This window comes from Piliocolobus tephrosceles, chromosome 17 (genome assembly GCF_002776525.5).
Source record: "Piliocolobus tephrosceles isolate RC106 chromosome 17, ASM277652v3, whole genome shotgun sequence".
Lineage (NCBI taxonomy): Eukaryota > Metazoa > Chordata > Mammalia > Primates > Cercopithecidae > Piliocolobus > Piliocolobus tephrosceles.
In genome coordinates this window covers 848,491-867,455 of record NC_045450.1, presented here as the reverse complement: position 1 = coordinate 867,455, position 18,965 = coordinate 848,491, and the positions used below count along the sequence as shown (strand labels likewise).

At 59.9% G+C, this 18,965-nt stretch overlaps 1 protein-coding gene across 3 annotated transcripts in view; it reads right to left on the bottom strand.

Annotated features, from left to right (window-relative positions):
• The window catches only part of PKD1 (polycystin 1, transient receptor potential channel interacting), a 46,971-nt gene extending 28,886 nt beyond the window's left edge, over window positions 1-18,085 (bottom strand). For 2 of the 3 annotated variants that reach the window (XM_026447541.1, XM_026447542.1), the window contains exons 1-5: window positions 17,428-18,085; window positions 1,524-1,595; window positions 1,332-1,403; window positions 892-1,061; window positions 9-680 (exon numbers count right to left, since the gene is read on the bottom strand). In XM_026447541.1, the coding sequence (XP_026303326.1) occupies window positions 9-680; window positions 892-1,061; window positions 1,332-1,403; window positions 1,524-1,595; window positions 17,428-17,648 (1,207 nt within the window). In that variant the 5' untranslated portion in view covers window positions 17,649-18,085. The remainder of the gene's footprint in view (window positions 1-8; window positions 681-891; window positions 1,062-1,331; window positions 1,404-1,523; window positions 1,596-17,427) is intronic. The other variant, XM_023189244.3, reaches the window with a different exon arrangement.
• Between the last annotated feature and the right edge of the window lie 880 nt (window positions 18,086-18,965).

Sequence of the window (18,965 nt, the reverse complement as noted above, 5' to 3'; positions counted from 1 at the left end):
GCACTCACCTCGGGCCAGCTCCTCGCCCAGGGCCACGATGCTGTAGGCGGCCTCTAGGCCTGAACCACCACGGTTCTGGATGCTGAGTTTGAGGCTCTCGTCACTCTGCACCGAGGACGGGCACACGAGCTCCAGGGCAGCAGGTGCCGCTTCCACCTGCACGTTTGTCCCCAGCAGGGCTGAGCCGACCCCCAGGGCCACCACAGCCGTCACATGATAGCGCCCAGGCAGCACATAGCGGTGTGAGGCAGCCGGGCCAGCGGCATCCACCTCGGGGGAGCCATCTCCGAAGTTCCAGCGTGTGGCAGTGACAGGGAGCGGGGCAGCGATGTGGAAGGCTGCTAGCTGGCCAGAGGCCAGGGGTCCATGGGGCCCCACCAGGGCAGCCCCTGGGGAGGCAGGGAAGACATGCTGGAGGAGGGTTGGGCCCCCACAGTCGGGCGCAGGAGGCGGCAGGGGGCCAGAGCAGAAGGACAGGCAGGCGAAGGAGGCACTGGAGGGCTGGGCTGCCCCACACAGGCACCAGCCCTGCTCCGAGAGGGCCGCAAGGCCCCGGCCAGTGGAGAAGCAGAAAGCGCTGCAGGCCTCTGGCTGAAGCAGGCCTTCGTGGGCAGCTGAAAAGGCCACTGCTGCCACAGTGCCTGAGCTGTTGTCAGGGAGGCAGGCGACATACTCCTCACCTAGAAGAGGCAGCCGTAGACCCTGGGTTCCCCTCCTCCTGGTTCCACCCCATGCCCCCCATCCACCCGCCATACTCACAGGCTCCCATGCTGCTCTCTTGGCCCAGAGCCCCTCCCTAGAGAGGCCTTCCTGAGCCCTCCCAGGTGTCTGCGGGGCCCAGGTCCCACCTGCTTGGGAGGGACAGAGCTGGCCCCACCCACCGGCACTCACCACAGCCACTGTCCAGCAAGGGGATGCCGAGCAGAGGCTGGCCAGCCAGGGAGCCGGGCCCAGCGCACGTGGCCGCCCCGGGCTGCACCACCCGCACTTGCTGCTCCTCTGCCCATCGCGGCAGCCACGCCAGGCCACAGTCACACTCAAACGGGTTCCCACTCAGGTTTCTGCAAGGCAGGGGCAGGAGTTGGGGACCAGGTCTGGTGGGAAGGGTCTACGCCAGCCCCTCACCGGCAACCAGGCCCTGGAGCCACCCTGACAGCACCGCCTCCCCTGCCCCAACCAAGCCGGCCCTGGGGGGCTCCAAGCAGGCAGTGAACTGCCCCCAGGATCTCGTCTCAAGCCTGGAATGGGACACAGACCAGCTGGGAGGGCAGAAGGGATGCTGGGGACCTGGGGTCCAGCCACTGACACCCACCCAAAGAACCACAACTTACATTTCACTTAAATTAAATAAATTAGCAAATATTCCTTCTTCTAGCGTAGAAATCTTGTTGTTGCTTATATCCCTGGAAGAGAGGGGGATTTGGCAAAGCTGATGGAAGCCCCCACAGCCGAGCAGCAAGAGGCGGTGCCGCCGGCCCATCTGGAATGAGCCCTGCATGCTGGCGCGGCTGGGGGACACTCACAGCTCTGACAGTGCCGAGAGGTTCGCCAGGAGCCCGACGTCCAGCGCCCGGAGCAAGTTGTGGGAGACGTCTCTGAGGAGTAAGTGGCAGTGGGTCAGGGCCAGAGCCCCTAGTAGGCCAGGAGGCCATCCCTGGGCCCACCCCACACACTTTCAGCATCCCCAAGCTATGGCCTCCCATCCTTGAACTCCCCACTCCCACAGGTCAGGAGGTCCTCCTGATGGAAGACCCAAATGAACGCTCATCTGGGGAAACCAAGCCAGGACAGGCCTGGGGGCCTCAGCCGTCTGTACCCATCTCAACCCTATGCCGAGTGCCACACAGACCTGTCCACCCAGGGCCAGGATGGGCACGGACCCCCAACCCATCCCATGCAGGGTCAAGGTCCCCCAATTTCCTGTCCAGTCGCCCCCGAGAGCCAATGTCCCCCGTCCCCTGTCCACAGTCCCTCCATAGACCCAAGGCCTCCCAACCCTGTCCACAGTCCCCTCGAGAGCCAAGGCCTCCCAACCCTGTCCACAGCCCCCCCACAGACCCGAGGGCCCCCCCATCTCCTGCTCCTAACCCAGCAGGGTGGTCCCACTGTGGGACCACAACCAGGTATGAATGTGTGAGAAGCAGGCTCACTACCAGGCTACCAGGGAGCACAGGGGAGCAGGCGCCATCTTGAGGCATAAACCCAGGAGAAATGAGATATCCAAGATGGCTGGGCGCGGGGGCGCAGGCCCGTAACCCGGCACCGTGGGAGCTGAGACGGGAGGATCGCTTGAGCCCAGGATTTAGAAACTACCCTGGGCAACACAGTGAGACCCCATATCTACAAAAAATATGTATGAGCCAGGCATGGTGGCATGTGCCTGGGGCCCCAAGCACTCGGGAGGTGGAGGCGAGACAAATCACTTGAGCCCAGAGAAGTCAAGGCTGCAGTGAGCTGAAATCACATCACTGTACCACAGCCTGGGTGAAAGGGCGAGACTCTACCTCAAAAATAAATAAATAATAAATAAATAAAACATCAAAGACCAGCAGACCTAACTCCATCTAAAATACACAACTTCTACACAAAATATAAATAAAATCAGAAAACAAACTACAAGTTGAGAAAAGCACTAGCAACTGAGATGACATATTGAAGGCCAAAAATACTCTCCCGACACAGCTAAGAATGAAAAAGTCAACTATTCCAGTTAAAAAGAAGAAAAGGAATTTGGGTGTGGTGGCTTATGCCTATAATCCCAGTGCTTTGGGAGGCAGAGCAGGGAGGATTGCTTGAGGCCAGGAGTTTGACACCAGGCTGGGCAGCATAGCAAGACCCCATCTCTACAATGAAAAAAAAATAATCAGCCAGGCATGGTGGTGTGTAGTTGTAGTTCCAACTACTCAGGGGTCTGAGGCAGGAGGATCGCTTGAGCCAGGGAGGTCGAGGCTGCAGTGAGCTCTGATTGTGCCACTGCAGTCCAGTCTGGGCAACAGAGCAAGACCCGGTCTTGAAAGAGAAAGAAAGAAAAGAAAGAGGTTGGGCACAGCGGCTCACGCCTGTAATCCCGGCACTTTGGGAGGCTGAGGTGGGTGGATCACGAGATAGAGAGATCGAGACCATTCTGGCCAACAGGGTGAAACTCCATCTCTACTAAAAATACAAAAATTAGCCGGGCGTGGTGGCGGGGACCTGTAGTCCCAGCCACTTGGGAGGCTGAGGCAGGAGAATCACATGAACCCCAGAGGTAGAGCTTGCAGTGAGCCAAGATCACACCACTGCACTCCAGCCTGGGCGACAGAGCGAGACTCCATCTCCAAAAAAAAAAAAAACAGAAAAGAACAAGAAATGAAAGAAAGGGAGGAGAGAAAGAGAGAGAAGAGAAGGAGAAGGAGAAGGAGAAGGGGAAGGAGAAGGGACCGGGTGCAGTGGCTCCTGCCTGTAATCCCAGCACTTTGGGAGGCTGAGGAGGGCGGATCACGAGATCAAGAGATCAAGACCACCCTGGCCAAAAGGGTGAAACCCCGTCTCTACTAAAAATACAAAAATTAGATGGGCGTGGTGGTGGGCGCCTGTAGTCCCAGCCACTCGGGAGGCTGAGGCAGGAGAACGACGTGAACCCGGAAGGCCGAGGTTGCAGTGAGCCGAGATCACACCACTGCACTCCAGCCTGGGCAACAGAGAGAGACTCCGACTCAAAAAAAGAAAGAAAAGAAAAGAAAAGAAAACAAGAAAAGAAAGGAAAGAAATGGAGGGCAGAGAGAGAGAAGAGAAGGAAAAGGGGAAGGGGAAGGAGCCAGGTGCGGTGGCTCCCACCCGTAATCCCAGCACTTTGGGAGGCTAAGGCAGGCGGATCACCTGAGGTCAGGAGTTCAAGACCAGACTGACCAACAAGGAGACACCCCATCTTTACTAAAAATACAGAATTAGCTGGGTGGGGTGGTGGGCACCTGTAATCCCAGCTACTCAGGAGGCTGAGGCAGGAGAATCACTTGAACCCAGGAGGCGGAGGTTGCAGTGAGCTGAGATTGCGCCACTGCACTCCAGCACTCCATCCTGAGCAACAAGAGTGAAGCTCCATCTCAAAAAAAAAGAAAAAGAAAAAGAAAAAGGGAGGGAGGGACAGACGGAAAAAAAGGAAGACTCAAAAAAAAAAAAAAAAAAACACCAGGCAATTAAAAGAAGCACAATTGGTCACAGCTGTGGGAAAGACAGTCCATGTCAGTAGTCAGCGGAGAAAAAGCAACAGAAACCACAGGGCGGCAGCATGTCTCTTTTCAGAGCTGCCTGAGTTACAAACCAGGTCCTGGTGCTGGTGACAAGGAGGTGAGAAGCCAGAGAGCCGGGGCAAACTGAGAACTCCATGTTCCTTCGGCCTCAGGCACCTCCAGGGTCACCATGCTGCCCACCCTGGGTGGCCCTTCTGGTCCCACACACTCCCAGTAGTGCTCCAGGCACAGGGACTGTGGCTCCCTCCCCAGCTCTGCACGCCACCCCCCTGCTCCCCAGGCCCCCGAGGCCTAGCCGCCTGCCATGGGCCTCTACTTCCCCAGGTGTCACCCTCCCCACACGTGACCCAGCAGGTGCCTCCGCCCAGACCTGCTCTTCCCAGCAATGACCACCTGGCAGCCAGGCCTAAGGCAGGGCAGCCTCCATTCCTGAGCGCCCGCCCAGCCCCTGCCAGCCTCCAGCCCTGCTTATCGGAGCTCCACTCCCACAGCAGCCTACCCTGGCGCAGGAGAGACGCACACACAGGCTGCCCGGTGGGACCCGGGGCCAGGACAGGGGCTTCAGAGGGGAACCAACAAAGGGGACCAGAAGCCACCCCAGCTGAGGGGGACAGAGCAGACGAGGCCTTCTCCATGCCAGGAAGCAGCACCAGCCACTGACAGTGGAGCTGGGCCCTGACCCGGGCTGGGTGCCCAGACAGACAAGGTGCTGGGCACCCGGCTCCCGGAGCTTCTCATTCCATCTGCGGATGGGGGGCATGCTTGGGGGTGCAGCTCCCTTCCCCCACGGGCTGTGGGACACTCAGAGAGCCTGTGCCAGTGCCCTGGGCTCCAGGAGGGGAGAGGATCTGGGGGCCAGGCACACAGGGAACAGCCCCCCTGGCAGGGCCACCGCTTCCCCCCTAACTGAACTCAGCTTCTCTGCCGCCCCCTCCTCTACACCAAGGTAGGGACATGGGCTGAGGTGCTCCCCACTGCCCGTAAGGATGGGGGGCCCCACAGCCGCACTGCTGGGTGTCTACAGCATCCCACTGTGGGATGGGACAGGCCAGCGACTGGAAGACCAGCAAGAGGCCATTCTTGAGACAGCGTGAGGCAGCCGGACTCCCACTCACTGCCCAAGCACCATGCCCAAAGGGGACACTGTGCCATGAGGAACGGCAGTTAGACCTGAGGAGGGACTTTCCAGTGGCCGCAGCGGCAGCAGAACCAACGCTTCAGGGAGCAATGAGGCAGCGGGACCTGAGGAGCAGCAGCTCTAGGGGGCAAGGGGTGCTGCAGAGGCCGTGGTAAACACAGGCAGGCCCCCTGGAAGGGACACAGCTGTGCAACAGCCCTAGGGAGGGGGCACAGTCTCTCACACCGGCCCCTAGGCATGGGGAGCAGCTCCCACAAACGCCACAGGAGGAATGAAAGAAGAAAAAGCCTGAAAATGTTTGGCCACATCCCATTTTCTGGAAAATCCATCAAGAATGGCTGCTGCTGGGAGCTGACAAGCCAGGACAGGCGTGGGGGCAGGTCAGCCGAGGACCCCAGAGCCCACCCGCTCCCCACCCACCCCACTGCGGACTAGGCCTGGGGTGCCATGGACACTTCCTCCACGCCAGCAGGCAGCCTTGCCTGTCACGGGTGCTGGCCATGCACTCCCTGCACGCCAGGCTCTGGGCTGGCTCCTTCTCCCGGCCCACGGCCCAGAAACACAGCAAGGCCTTGGGGATCCCGCTCAGCCGAGCTCCCAGGGCCCAGGGCAGTGGAACCAAGTTGGGGCCCAGACAGGAGCCAGGTGCAGCCCCCCAGGGTGTGGAAGCATCTGCCCTGGGCAGGACTCAGGTGTGGGCTTCAGGAACAGGGAAGGGCACAGGGGACCCTGTGGAGTCCTCACCCCGCTTGCTCCCGTACTTTTCCACGTCTCCATCTGCTTTTGCCATCGCCGTTCTGGGGGAACGCCAAGGCCTAGCCAGGCGGCCTCGCGCCAGCCCCCCCACCCCGCCCCTCAGGCTTCCTCTGCACCCGCCAGGTGACATCATCACCACTGTCTGATGCCCTGCCCCCACATTCTGGTTCCCTGCAAGGATGGGGGACACAGCAGGGCCCAGGCATCTTGCAGCAGGACCACCGGGCGGCCCTAAGCCCAGGGAAGAGCACAGAGTGGAGTGCAGGGTCCTCTGGAGTCCCAAGGCCTTGTTGCCCCACATACCCCTCGCCCCAGTTCCCGCTGTTAGCTGGAAGGGTGGGAGCCAGGTGCACAGGGACGGCCTGATGGGTGCCCGAGGGCCAGGATGTGCTCCCCGGTAAGCTGAGACCAGGCTTGTTGGGAGGAGTGCACCCCCACGGCGGGCAGGACGGTGCCCCAGCCCCGGGACATGAGGGGCCCCCAGTGCTGAGTGTCTGATCTGGAAGGCAGAAGGAGTTAGGACCATCCTAGTGTAGGACCCAGCAGACTCCTTAGCGGCTGCTGGGGCACAATTAGGTGGAGAAGGAAGTCCCAGGTGTGTGGCCACAGCAGGGGCTTCACCCCTTCCCAGCACCATCCTGGAGCAGGAGCAGGAACAGCAGAGGATGTGGCCAGGCCTGGAGGCTGCCCCTCCACACCCCTGTCGCAGGTGGGGCCACGTCCCAGGGCTGTGGGCAGCGGGGCCGGCCTGCCAGCCCAAGGTAGGTGACACGTGTCTCATGCTGCGGCAGGTCTGCCCGCCACCCGGGCGTGTGAGCCCCAGGTCAGGCCCCCTGGCCCTGGAGTGTGGGCCCCTCAGGGATGTTCCCAGCCAGGTGCTGGCTCTCCTGCCTTCCCCTGGGCTCTGCCAGTTGGCACGAGGGTGGGTGAAGCCTGAGGCTGGCAGGGCCGGGAAGTCTTGGGGCTGGGCCTTCTGCCCCGCAGGCGCTCCTGGGCAGGGGGAGCAATGGTCAGGGCTCACGACAGAGGGGCTGAGAACTCCCCTGGGTGTGGGGCAGCCCCCAGGGCCCTCCCAATCTACAGCACAGGGAATGGCCCCGGACAAATCGGACCCACCTCAGAGCCCCACACTCAGAGCTGACTGCCCCAGGTGCCCACTCCCCAGACCAGATGCTGAGTGGGGTCTGGGGGCCAGACGGAGCCCCCAAAGAAACATCCGCACATTCCAGACGCGTGTGGTCAGCAGCAGGCGTGCGCCAGGCCCGGCACCCCCGCCCGCGCTGGCTGCCTCACTGGAAACTGGGCTGGGGGGACCGGCTCGGAGGGGCCTGTGGAGCTTATGTAACCGCTCCTCCCTCGGCAGGGGCAGGACAGGACACCAGACCCAGGGAGGCCCCACGCCCCCTGCCAGGCCCCATCCTCTCCTGGAGGAGACGGTTCCCCTCAGCCCAGCAAGGGGACCCTCAGGCCCATCCCTCCCTAGAGCAGGCCCAGGGTGAGGAAAGGGGCCGCAGAGTGGGCGCTGGAGAGGACAGGGGACAGGCAGCAGTGCCACCCCCACTGCGGCCCCTTCCTCGCCGGGCCAGGCGAGCCATGACCTCATCTGTTTCCCACTGTGCTGTGCTCCTTTCTATTTAAGGAGAGTGAGGCGGTTTCCAGGGCCGGAAATGATCCTGTTTAAATTAACGGGCTGCAGTTTGGGACGGCGCTCATCTGAAGGAAAACAGTGCAGCCCCAGGCTGGGCAGACGGCTGCTGGCTCCGCCTACCACTTCCATGGGGAGGGCCAGGGAGGCCAGCCGCAACTCCGGCCCCACGAGGGATGGGGGTTGCAGCCCCTGGATAGAGGACAAGGCTGCCAGGGCCCAAACAACAGAGCCCTGCATAAGGGTCTCTGGGTCCTGGTCCCAGGGTGTGAGACTAGCTGGGGAGCCCCAGGCTCAGTGGTATTCTGTCCTTACAGCCATTCTGTCCCTCCCATGGCTGAACTCTTCCCAGGATGAGACGCTGGGTGTGACATGGGCAGCCTCAGGTCCTCCCGGGACCCACAGGCAGGTACAGGGATGCAGACTCCGGCCTCGGAGCCCGAACGAGGGAGATGAGAAAGGGGAGTCTGTGATGTCCTTGCCTACACAGATGGAAAGACACAGTCAGCTCAGAAAGGGCCGTTTGGAGTCGAGCCCACCTGTGGGGTGTGGGAAGGAGGGTGCTTCATATACATGTCCACTGCCACTGGGGTCAGGGCCACCCTTCCAGGTCAAGGGGAGAATGAGGACCAGCTTCTGGTGTCCCTGCTTGCAGGGAACGCCTGCAAGCTCCTTGCAACACAGAGCCAGGCGCTGTGACCCCCTCGCGTCCCTCTCCACTCCGACCCATCACAGCCGGCGTGGGCAGGTACTCTCTCACCCTATGCTCCTGATGAGTACACTGAGGCTCCAGGGGGCCCCCTCCCTCCACACCACCCCCCAAACACCTCCCCAGGCAGCCAGCAGGGTCCAGTGTGTCAATGGAGGAAGCCAAGGCAGGAAGAGGGTGGGGGGGGGGCAAATGAACTGGCGCAGCAGTGCCCTGGAGATAGCAGCAGCACAGATCCGGCCGGGCAGCTGGAATCCCACCACCCACTCAGCTGTGGGCACAGCCAATGATGGCATAAGCCAGCCTGAGGCCAGAGCCACGATGCACAGTGGATGGGCTCAGGACCCGGAGCCCCTGTACTCCCACAGCTGTGACGTTCCCTGGGCAAGGGCTTGCCCCAGCACTGGCCTCATTCCTGCCTCAACCAGAAGGAAGAACTGGCTTCCGCCCCTGCCTGGACACAAAGCCCTTTCCGAGGTGGCCTCACAGGACCCAGCCTGTCTTCAGATCATGGAGCTGCTAAGGTTAGGAACGCCAGCCGGGCCAGGGCTGGGCCTCGGGAGGACCCTGCCCACCTCAGCCCCAGATGTAGCCCTTCTCCCGCCACCGGTGCCTGGGCACCCCGGCCCCTGGGCGAGGACAGCTGCCAAGCCATGAAGAGCGAGGTGTTCTGGGAAAGGGCGTGAGCTGCATTTTCCAGCTGCACTCACTCTGCAGGGGAACTGTGTGGCGCCCCCGCCGCTGTGCCTGCCCGCGGACGTGCCCGGCCTCAGCCAGCTGGAGCGCAGGCAGCAGAGCGTGGGCCAGGCCCAGACAGCAGCGGGATGTTTTCATCCCAGGGCGCTTGGTGGGCTGGGCTCCACGGCCACTGCAGAGCTCCAAAAAAGAACACGTGTGTCTCCCTCCAAAGTGTCTTCCTCACTGAAGAGCAGATCCTAGGCAGGGTCTCCCCTGAGCTGGGGGAGAGGCACTCCAAGGTCGGGGAGCGAGGGCAGTGGCAGAGCCACCCCATACCCTAGGGGACCCAGGGAGGGGCCTGCAGATGCGGGACCCACATTTGGCAGCAGTGCCAGGCCACTGTCACAAGACAGTGGCCAGCGCATCAACCGCTCGTGGGCCAGGATGGCAGAAGAGATCCACGGAGGCGGCTCCAGCAGGAGGCTGGAGACGCCCTGGCCTCAGAAGAGCCCACAGAAAGCCAGGAAGGGAGATGTCAGAGCTCAGGCTTGGCACAACCTCCCCAAAGCTCCCAAAGGCCCTTGGTGCCCACCAGTGACAGCACGCACCGCCACTGCCTAACAGCAAGGCTGCAGCAGGGTCCCCACGTCAGAGCAGGCACTGAACAGAACTCAGGCGGTGCTGCACGCCAGTTAAGGTCAAAAGAACAAAAGGAGCGAAGACGGCGCTCACAGTTCTGCCAACACTTCCCAGCTCCCTATGTCTCACATACACTAGAACGCGTCAGAAGGCACCAATGCACAAACACTCAGGTGCAGGCACAAGCAGGAGTGGGCCAGGTCTTGTGAACCCCCACAGCCACGCGGCCCTGCGCTGAAGGCACCGAGGGGATGCTGAGGGGTCCATAGAAGTCCACCCATCCAGGCTGCTCTGGCTCCCATTGCCTAGTATCCAGTCTGAGCACGGCACAGTACCTGGCTCTGGGTGCCCCTCACCCTCAGGCTGTTACACTCTGCTCTGTGGCAGGGCAGGTCTCACAGTGCATGCAGGACAGGGGAATGGGCCCCCAGAACCGCCGAGGGGACCGATGGAGCTACTTGAATAAGTTATGATTGTTAGGGCCACCTGTGGCTGAACCAGGTCGATGCTACACTGCTCCACAGGGCGCATCTAATCATGGAGCCCACTTTACAGGTGAAGAAACTGAGGCTGAGACATTGGACCAAGGTCACACCGGAAATGGAGGCGCTGGGATGTCAACCCAGGTCTGACTCCAGGGCCCAAATTCCCTACACTTGGGTTCCCAGCCTCCTTCCTGAAGCTGAACAGGAAACCAGAGGGAAGGGACACAGCAGGGATGAGCCCGGGAGGGACAGGTGGGAGGGGCTGGCAGCACCCAAACAGCTAGACCTGGGAGCAGAGCCCCTCAGCCCCTCGGGGAATCCAAGCACATCCCAGCCCCACTCGGAAGCGCCACTGCCACCTCTGTCTATAAACCAGGGCACTGGTGTGGGCCCCACACCCCCTGTGCGGCTTCAGGGGTCTGCCCCAGAGCATGCTGATGAAATCATCTCCACCACAGCTTCTCAGAGCCTCAATTTCCTGGTCTGTAAAATGGGACCAGGAGTGGCTCCAACCCTGCATCACCGTGATGAGGAATGGAGAGACAAGAAAACAGAGGGCTCAGCGTAGGGCCCGGCATGGCCACCGCGGCGGAGCAGGTGCAGGCTTTTCCCAGACCTTTCCTTTTTGAGATGAAGTTTTGCTCTATCTCCCAAGCTGGAGTGTGTGGTGCGATCTTGCCTCACTGCAACCTCTGCCTCCCGGGTTCAAGTGATTCTCCTGCCTCAGTCCCCAAAGTAGCTGGGACTACAGGCATGTACCACCATGCCCGGCTTTTTTTTTTTTTTTTTGAGATGGAGTCTCGCTCTGTTGACCAAGATACAGGGTAGTGGTATAACACTAGCTGACAGCAAGCTCCGCCTCCCAGGTTCAAGGGAGTCTCCTGCCTCAGCCTCCTGAGTAGCTGGAATTACAGGGCATGTGCCACCACACCCGGCCAAATTTTTGTATTTTTAGTAGAGAAGGGGTTTCACCATGTTAGTCAGGCTGGTCTCGAACTCCTGACCTTGTGATCCACCCACCTTGGCCCCCCAAAGTGCTGGGATTACAGGTGTGAGCCATCACGCCCAGTCTGTTTTTTGTTTTTTGTTTTTTTAAGACAGTGTTTCCTGTCACCCAGGCTGGAGTGCAGTGGCACAATCACGGTAACTAGTTTCAACCTCACAGACTCAGGGAATTCTCCTCCCTCAGCCTCCCAACTAGCTGGGACTACAGGTGCCACCACTAATATCTACTTGTTGGTCTTCCTATGTTGCCCAGGCTGGCCTCAAACTCCTGGCCTCAAGCAATCTGCCTCCTGAAGTGCTGGATTACAGGGGCGAGCCCCCACGCCCAGCTGGCCAGTGGTTTTGATTTGTGTTTCCCTCATGACTAATGAGGTTGACCATCTTCTCACGCGGGGTTGGCCATCTGTGCGTCTTCTCTGGAGAAATCTCTGTTCGGATCCTGTGTTTTTTTTTTTTTTTTTGAAACAGAGTCTTGCTCTGTGACCCAGCCTGGAGTGCAGTGGTGTGATCACAGCTCACTGCAGCCTTGACCTCCTCAGCTCAAGTGATCCTACCATCTCGGTCTCCTAAGTAGCTGGAACCACAGACGCACACTACCACGCCCAGCATGTTCTTTTACTTTTTAGAGACCGGGGTCTCACCCTGTTGCCCAGGCTGGTCTCAAACTCCCGGGGTCAAGCGATTCATCCACCCTGGCCTCACAAACTGCTGCGATTCCAGGTGCGAGTGGCCCCTTGCCGATGTTTAAATCCAGACGTGAGTGGCCCCTTGCTGATGTTTAAATCCAGGTGTGAGTGGCCCCTTGCCGATGTTTAAATGGGGTCCCTGTCTGTTGCTGAATCACAGTGTTCCCTGGATGATCTGGATGCAAAGCCGATACTGGATGGATGACCTGCAGATGCTCTCTGTCTCCACAGGTGCCTCTGCAGCAGGAGCTCGGGTGCTCCAGGTTCATCTGCCCACATTCCCAACTGCTGCAGACACAACCAAAGTCTCCCCAACTCCTCCACAGCCCATGCCGGCAATCGCATACAGGAGTGAGTGTGTGATTTCTTGTCTACATTTTTGTCCACAAGTTTGGCGAGTTTGCATTTGTGTCTAATAAAGAAACTACCGTTTCCCACGCATGCACGTTCTGAATGCCCGAGTGCAGGAGCCACATGGGACCCAGCTCAGGGACCACAGGAGAGGCCAGCTGGGACATGAAGGATGCAAGTCCTCCCCACCACCTGCGCTCGGCTGCCAGGGCTCTTCCTAGAAGATACGGGCCTCTCCTAGGCTCTCCCGACAGAGGCCCTGCCCCTGCCCCCCAGTCACCTTGCCCTTTGGGGACTCTCTCTGGGCCAGAGACAGCTTTGAAACCTGGCTTCAGTGTCACCTGCACTGGGGGTCCTTCCAGGCCAGCCGCCTCCCCATAATCTATCTCTATCCTTGGAGAATTATTTGCGTGTTGCTTGAACGCGGGCTCCAGTGATAACAGAGCCCTCAAGGGCGGCCCTCCTTCTGGTAAGGGCTCATGGAGGCCTTGGTGACAATCCCTAGTCTTCACTCTCAGGATTCAGGGACCAGAAATAGGAGCCGGGGACCCTTCTGTGGCCTTGCCAGCCCCCAAGGCAGCCGTGCCCGTGGCAGCTGCGCTCTAAGGCATCAGGCCAGGGATCGCTCCAGAATGCCTGTCTTCCCCGACGCCAATCCCAGGCAAGGACCCCTTGCCAGGCCTCCCACCCCTGTACTCCCCGACACTCTCCTGTCATTCAGGGATGCAGGTGGGAAAGGGCAAGGCCCTGGGTGCTCCAATATTTTACATCAGTGAACCAAGCACCTACCAAGTCCCTCGTATGTGCCCAGTCCTGGACCCCAGCATTCGCGAGACAGCAGCAGACCCAGGTGACCCCCAGCCAGGGTGAGTGGCACCCAGCACTAGGAAGTGGCCTTTAGAGCAGGTGGCCCTGAGCCAATGACATCTACATCTAGGGCAGTGCCAGCCAGGACAACCTCTGGGACAATGGGATATCCGCTCCAATAACCAATTCACAAGAAACACAAAGGACACACGCACAGTACCACGGAGGTGACACCACAGAGGTGGCACTCCCAAGACACAGTGGGAAATCCAGGCTACAGGAGTCAAGTTTCTTCAACAAACTGCACAAGAAGAAAGAGAGGAAGGGAAGCTCCTAGACATCATCGGACATTTAAAAGACAGGCAGTGGCTCACGCTTGTAATCCCAGCACTTTGGGAGGCCGAGGCGGGCGGATCATGAGGTCAGGAGATCAAGATCATCTTGGCTAACATGGTGAAACCCCGTCTCTACTAAAACTACAAAAAATTAGCCGGGCATGGTGGTGGGCACCTGTAGTCTCCGCTACTCGGGAGGCTGAGGCAGGAGAATGGCATGAACCTGGGAGGCAGAGCTTGCAATGAGCCAAGATGGTGTTGCTGCACTCCAGCCTGGGCGACAAAGCAAGATTCCATCTCAAAAATCATAATGAAAAAATAAATAAAAGACATTACTCACACCTGTAATCTCAGCACTTCGGGAGGCCAAAGCAAGCGGATCACCTGAGGCCAAGAGTTCGGGACCAGCCTGACCAACATGGTGAAACCCCGTCTCTACTAAAAATATTTTTAAAAATTAGCCAGGCGTGGTGGCACGCGCCTGTAATCCCAGCTACTCAGGAGGCTGAGGCAGGAGAATTGCTCGAACCCAGGAGGCGGAGGTTGCAGTGAGCCAAGATCACAGCACTGCCCTCCAGCCTGGGTGACAGAGCCAGACTCCTCTCAAACAAAACAAAACAAAAGACATCAGCTGGCTGGTCCAAGCACAGTGGTGTTTACAATGAATTGATCACAGCCAGGTAGAATTCTTTGTTCTTTCTCCAATCCCACTGCTTTGCTTGACCAGCCTTAAAGACACATACATATTTTTGCCTGGTGCTGTGGCTCACACCTGTAATCCCAACACTTTGGGAGGCCAAGGCAGGCAGATCCCCTGAGGTTAAGTTTCAGACCAGCCTGACCAACATGGAGAAACCCCGTCTCTACTAAAAATACAAAATTAGCCGGACATCGTGGCACATGCCCGTAATCCCAGCTACTTGAGAGGCTGAGGCAAGAGAATCGCTTGAACCCGGGAGGCGGAGGTTGCAGTGAGCCGAGATCATATCTTCAGCCTGGGCAACAACAGCGAGCGAAACTCCGTCTCAAAAAAAAAAAAAAAAAAAAAAGTATGTATTTTTAAAATACATTGGCTAGGCATGGTGTCTCATGCCTGTAATCCCAGCACGTTGGGAGGCCGAGGTGGGCAGATCACGAGGTCAGGAGATCGAGACCATCCTGGCTAACATGTTAAAACTCTATCTCTACTAAAAATACAAAAATTAGCCAGGCGTGGTGGTGCATGCCTGTAACCCCAGCTACCAGCTACTTGGGAGGCTGAGGCAGGAGAATCACTTAAACCAGGGAGTCAGAGGTTGCAGTGAGCTGAGATCATGCACTCCGGCCTGGAGACAGAGCAAGGCTCCGTCTCAAAAAAAAAAAAAAAAGATATCAAGATATCAACTAACTGCACTGTGTGGACCTTATTTGGCTCCTGATTCCAACTATTAAACCAAAAATGTGAACACACCGGGCCTTGGGTGGCATTAAGGAATTGTTTGTTGTGTTAGGTGGGTCTGCGGTACTGCCATGCCCTCCAAAATGCTTGCAAATAAAGAAAAGGAATTTGGTTCAAAACATGGGTCAAGAGGAAGAAGGACAGGGGCAAGGAGGGCAGGGCAGGCTCTGGGGTGGGTGGTCCATGAGTCAGTCACGGCTCTGCCCACGTCTCCCCACAAAGCTTCGAGCCACGCGGAGCAGCACATTTTGTAGTGCGCCATCTTTTCCAAAAGCTGCCACCTCTCAGCATCATCATTAACACAAGGAAGGCTGTGGCCTCAGAAGCCCCGGCTGTCCTCCATCGGGGACTGGACACAGCTGTCCCTGCTGAGCTTCAGCAGCGGGGAGCCACAAGTAGAGGGGCACCTGTGTGAGCCCCCTAGGAAGGCTGCTGAGGACACCCAGACAGCAACGCTCCTGGGCCCTTCAACACCCGCCAGCAGCTGTGATCTGTGTCCTCGACCTCTCCCAGCTCGGCCCCTCTGCCCTGGGGAAAACCCAGCCATCTCCCTGAGGAGGAGATTGCAGGATAGACAGCAACATGGCTGGGCAGCCTCCACAGCACAGAGGGTGGCCTCAGGGGCCAGCCAGGGCCTTAACATCCTTCCCAAGGCCCCAGTGTCCCATGGGTCCCCTCACCCCACCTTCCAGAACTCTCCCAGCGGCAGCTCCAGGTGTGTACAGAACAGCACCCACCTGCCCACGAGGTCACCCTGTACCCTGTTGCACAGTTGAGGGGCCTGGCAACTGGAATCTTGCCAGCTCAGGCTGGGACAGGCCACCAACTCTCAGGGTCCCCCTCCTCCAAACCCCAGCACCAGAGCTTAAGGGAACAACACAAGGCAGGGGCGAGGGTGGGGGCTCCACTGCTGTGCCGAGGGCCTGGAGAGCCCAGGCCTTGTTCTCTGGTCAGCCGCCACCAGTGCCCTTCTCTCCTGGACAGCTCCTGAGGGGCTGCTCACATGGACACCACCAGGTGCTGGGAAGGAGGAACCCCAGGTGCAGGACCTGGACAGAGCCCCCAGTGACCAGACTGGCAGACAGAGGAGCCCTCGGCTACAGCATCAGAAACAACGGGTGGGTAGGTCTGATGCAATTCTGTGGGCGCTACTGCCAGGCAGGCGGAGGCCATCTCCACAGAGACGGCCGCAAGACACACGCTTCAGCAATCAATGAGGGCAGGAGCAGAGTGGCCCAGAGGGGCATGGGCTCCACTGGTCCAGGAGAATCCATTCTTCTCCCACCCTTGAGACCAACCAGCAAAGCCCCAAGGACACACGGCTACCCTAAGGAAGGGTGGCCACAGGCAGGAGTGACCCAGAAACATTACAAAACCAAATGCCAGGACCCACCCAACGTTCAGCAAACCTGGGTATGTGCCACGTTCCCCAGGGATCCAGCACGCACCCAGGGAGACACAGCGTCCCAGTGAGCAGCCTGGAGCCTGGGAAATACAAGGCATCAAACTGGCCCCGAGACTCTCCCCAGCGCTGGTGACAACTATCTGCTTATCTTAGTCCCCTGTGCCCTTTTCAACCCAACTCTGGATCCTGAGCACCTCAGTTCCATACCCGTGCTACGCACATCCCGGCTGTGATGCCTGGGACAGGTCCTGCCCTGACTGTAATGCCTGGGACAGGTCCTGTCCGGACTATGATACCTGGGACAGGTCGTGTCACCGCTCCAGATCTGTTTCCCCATCTGTGAAATGCAAATCTCCACAGTCCCTATGCCTCAGAGGGTCAGGGTCAGGATTCCACATGACAACCCCCAACAGGAGCTTGGCACAGACCTGGCTATGGGCAGCGTCTCCATGAAGGCCACCTGTTGCTTTTATGTCCAGAAAGCGAACATGACAAGGCTTTAATCCCTCACAGCAATGCCCCCTCGTCCCTGTTCTCAGGATAGCCTTGGAACCCAATACCAGAGCGCCTGAGGCCCTTCATGACCCCAGCCCACCCGCGAGCCCACCTCCCGTGGCCAGCCTCCAGCCTCACGGTCTTTGCTCACAACATTCACGCCCCCTTCTTCTGGACCCACCTCATCGCCTCTTCCTAAGCATCAGGCCAATTCTTGCACATCCATCAAATCCTTGTCCAGGCACCTCCTGAAAGTCTCCCCTACCCCCCGACAGCCATCCCCACCTCCCGGGGTATCCCGCAGCCCCAGGCCGCATCCCAATTCCTCTCCAATTAGCGAATGTTTGTCCTCTCAGCTGAGCGCGGCCTCCGCGCCCCGCCCCCGCTGGCGTCTGCAGAGCCCCCGGGTGGGACGTCTGTCTCCAGACCCGGGGTTTTTTGGCTCCCCGGGGCCGTGCCAACCGCGGCTCCAGGCGTTCCTTATTTAGCAGGGCCGCCGTCCCGCGCCGGAGCCTCGCCCTGGGAGCGTCCTGGCCCGCGTCCTGCTTCCAGTACCGGGCCAGGGAACGCGCCCACGCCCGCCCGCCCCGCGGCCTCTCCCGGAACCCGCTGGGCTCGCTACTCACAGCGCCGTGGCGTCCGCGGGGATGCGCAGCGCGGGACCAAGCGTCCGCAGCCCGCGGCCCGAGCAGTTGACGCGGCAGGCGGCGCCGGGCGCAGGGCCGCAGAGGCAGGGGGGCGCGCAGGGCCCGCAGCCGCGCCCGGGGTCCCCCGCCAGCGCCCCGAGCCACAGGCTCAGGCCCAGGACCAGGACCAGCGCCAGGCGGGCGGGCGCGGCGGGCGGCATCGTCAGGGCAGCGTGCGCATGGCCCCGCCGTCCCCAGGCCCGCCCGCGCGCGGAGGCCGCGGCTCAGGCGGGGCCCGCGGACGGCATGGCGGGCGCGGAGCGGGATAGGGCTGCGGTCGCGACCGGATGCAGAGCGACGCCCGCTCGGGATTCGGGGACAGGCCGCTCCAGGAGCTCGGCCGCCCGCTCAGGCGCTGGCGCTGCAGTGCGGGCCCGGCTGCGGCTCCTCCTCCTCCTCCCTGCGCGGCGCGAGGCGGGCGGGGCGAAGGTTGGCGGGGCGGGGCGGGTGCAGGCTCCGCCCCCTTCTCCTCAGCGCGACAGGGCCAGCGATGAGGGACTGGCGTCCGAAGGCTTCACCCTCAGCTCCGCAGGGTCGGCAGCAGGGCGGGGCGTCCGGAAGTTCCGCCCCACGCGTCTCCGGGTCGCATACGTCGTGGGGCGGAACGGGAGGCTGGGAGTCCGGAAGCTCCGCCCGTCGCACTGCAGAGTCGGCCGAGGCGCGAGGAGGACGAGATATGTTCTCGCTCCGGCCCCACTGCAGGCTAAAGTGCTTGGGCGGGAAGCAGTGGGCGGGGCGCCACCTGGCTCCGCCCTTCTGCTGCGGTGTGGGCCGGGCCGCGGGCTCCTCCTCCTCCTGCAGCAACCACAGGCCCCACCCCGATCCTTCTCCCGGGCTGTCTCCGTGGGCGTCCCCAATCAGTGTCGGCAACCTCCCGAAGCTCCCGCTGACTCTATGCTTCCCTACCCCAGGTTTCCCGGCTAAGAGAGAGACAGAGGGAGAGAGGGGGAAGAGAGACAACAGGCAACGGGAGGTTGATGGTGAGAGCTTATTGAAAGACAAGAGGGAGGAAACCCACATCCTTCATCCCCCATCCATTCATTTTTTGCCTTATTTATTCCATTGAATCTTCACAGCTCTAGGAAAAGGGTGCTACAATTATTCCCTTTATTAAATGAGGTCAGTGAGGCACAGACAGTTTAAGAAATTTGCCAGCAGGGCGCAGTGGCTCACTTCTGTAATCCCAGAACTTTGGGAGGCCGAGGAAGGTGGATCCCCTGAGCCCAGGAATTCGAGATCAGCCTGGCCAACATGGCGAGACCCCGTTTCTACAAAAATTAGCCAAAATTAGCCAAACTGGCTCATGCTTGTAGTCCCAGGTACTCAGGAGGCTGAGGCCGGAAGAGCATGTGAGCCCAGTGATTTGTTTTTCTAAGACCACCAGAGTGGACACAAAAGAACCAGCGAGTAGGCAAGGCTAAAAGCAAAACTGCAAATTTATTCTTTGGTCATCTAGCTTCAGGGACCGGAGCTGGGGC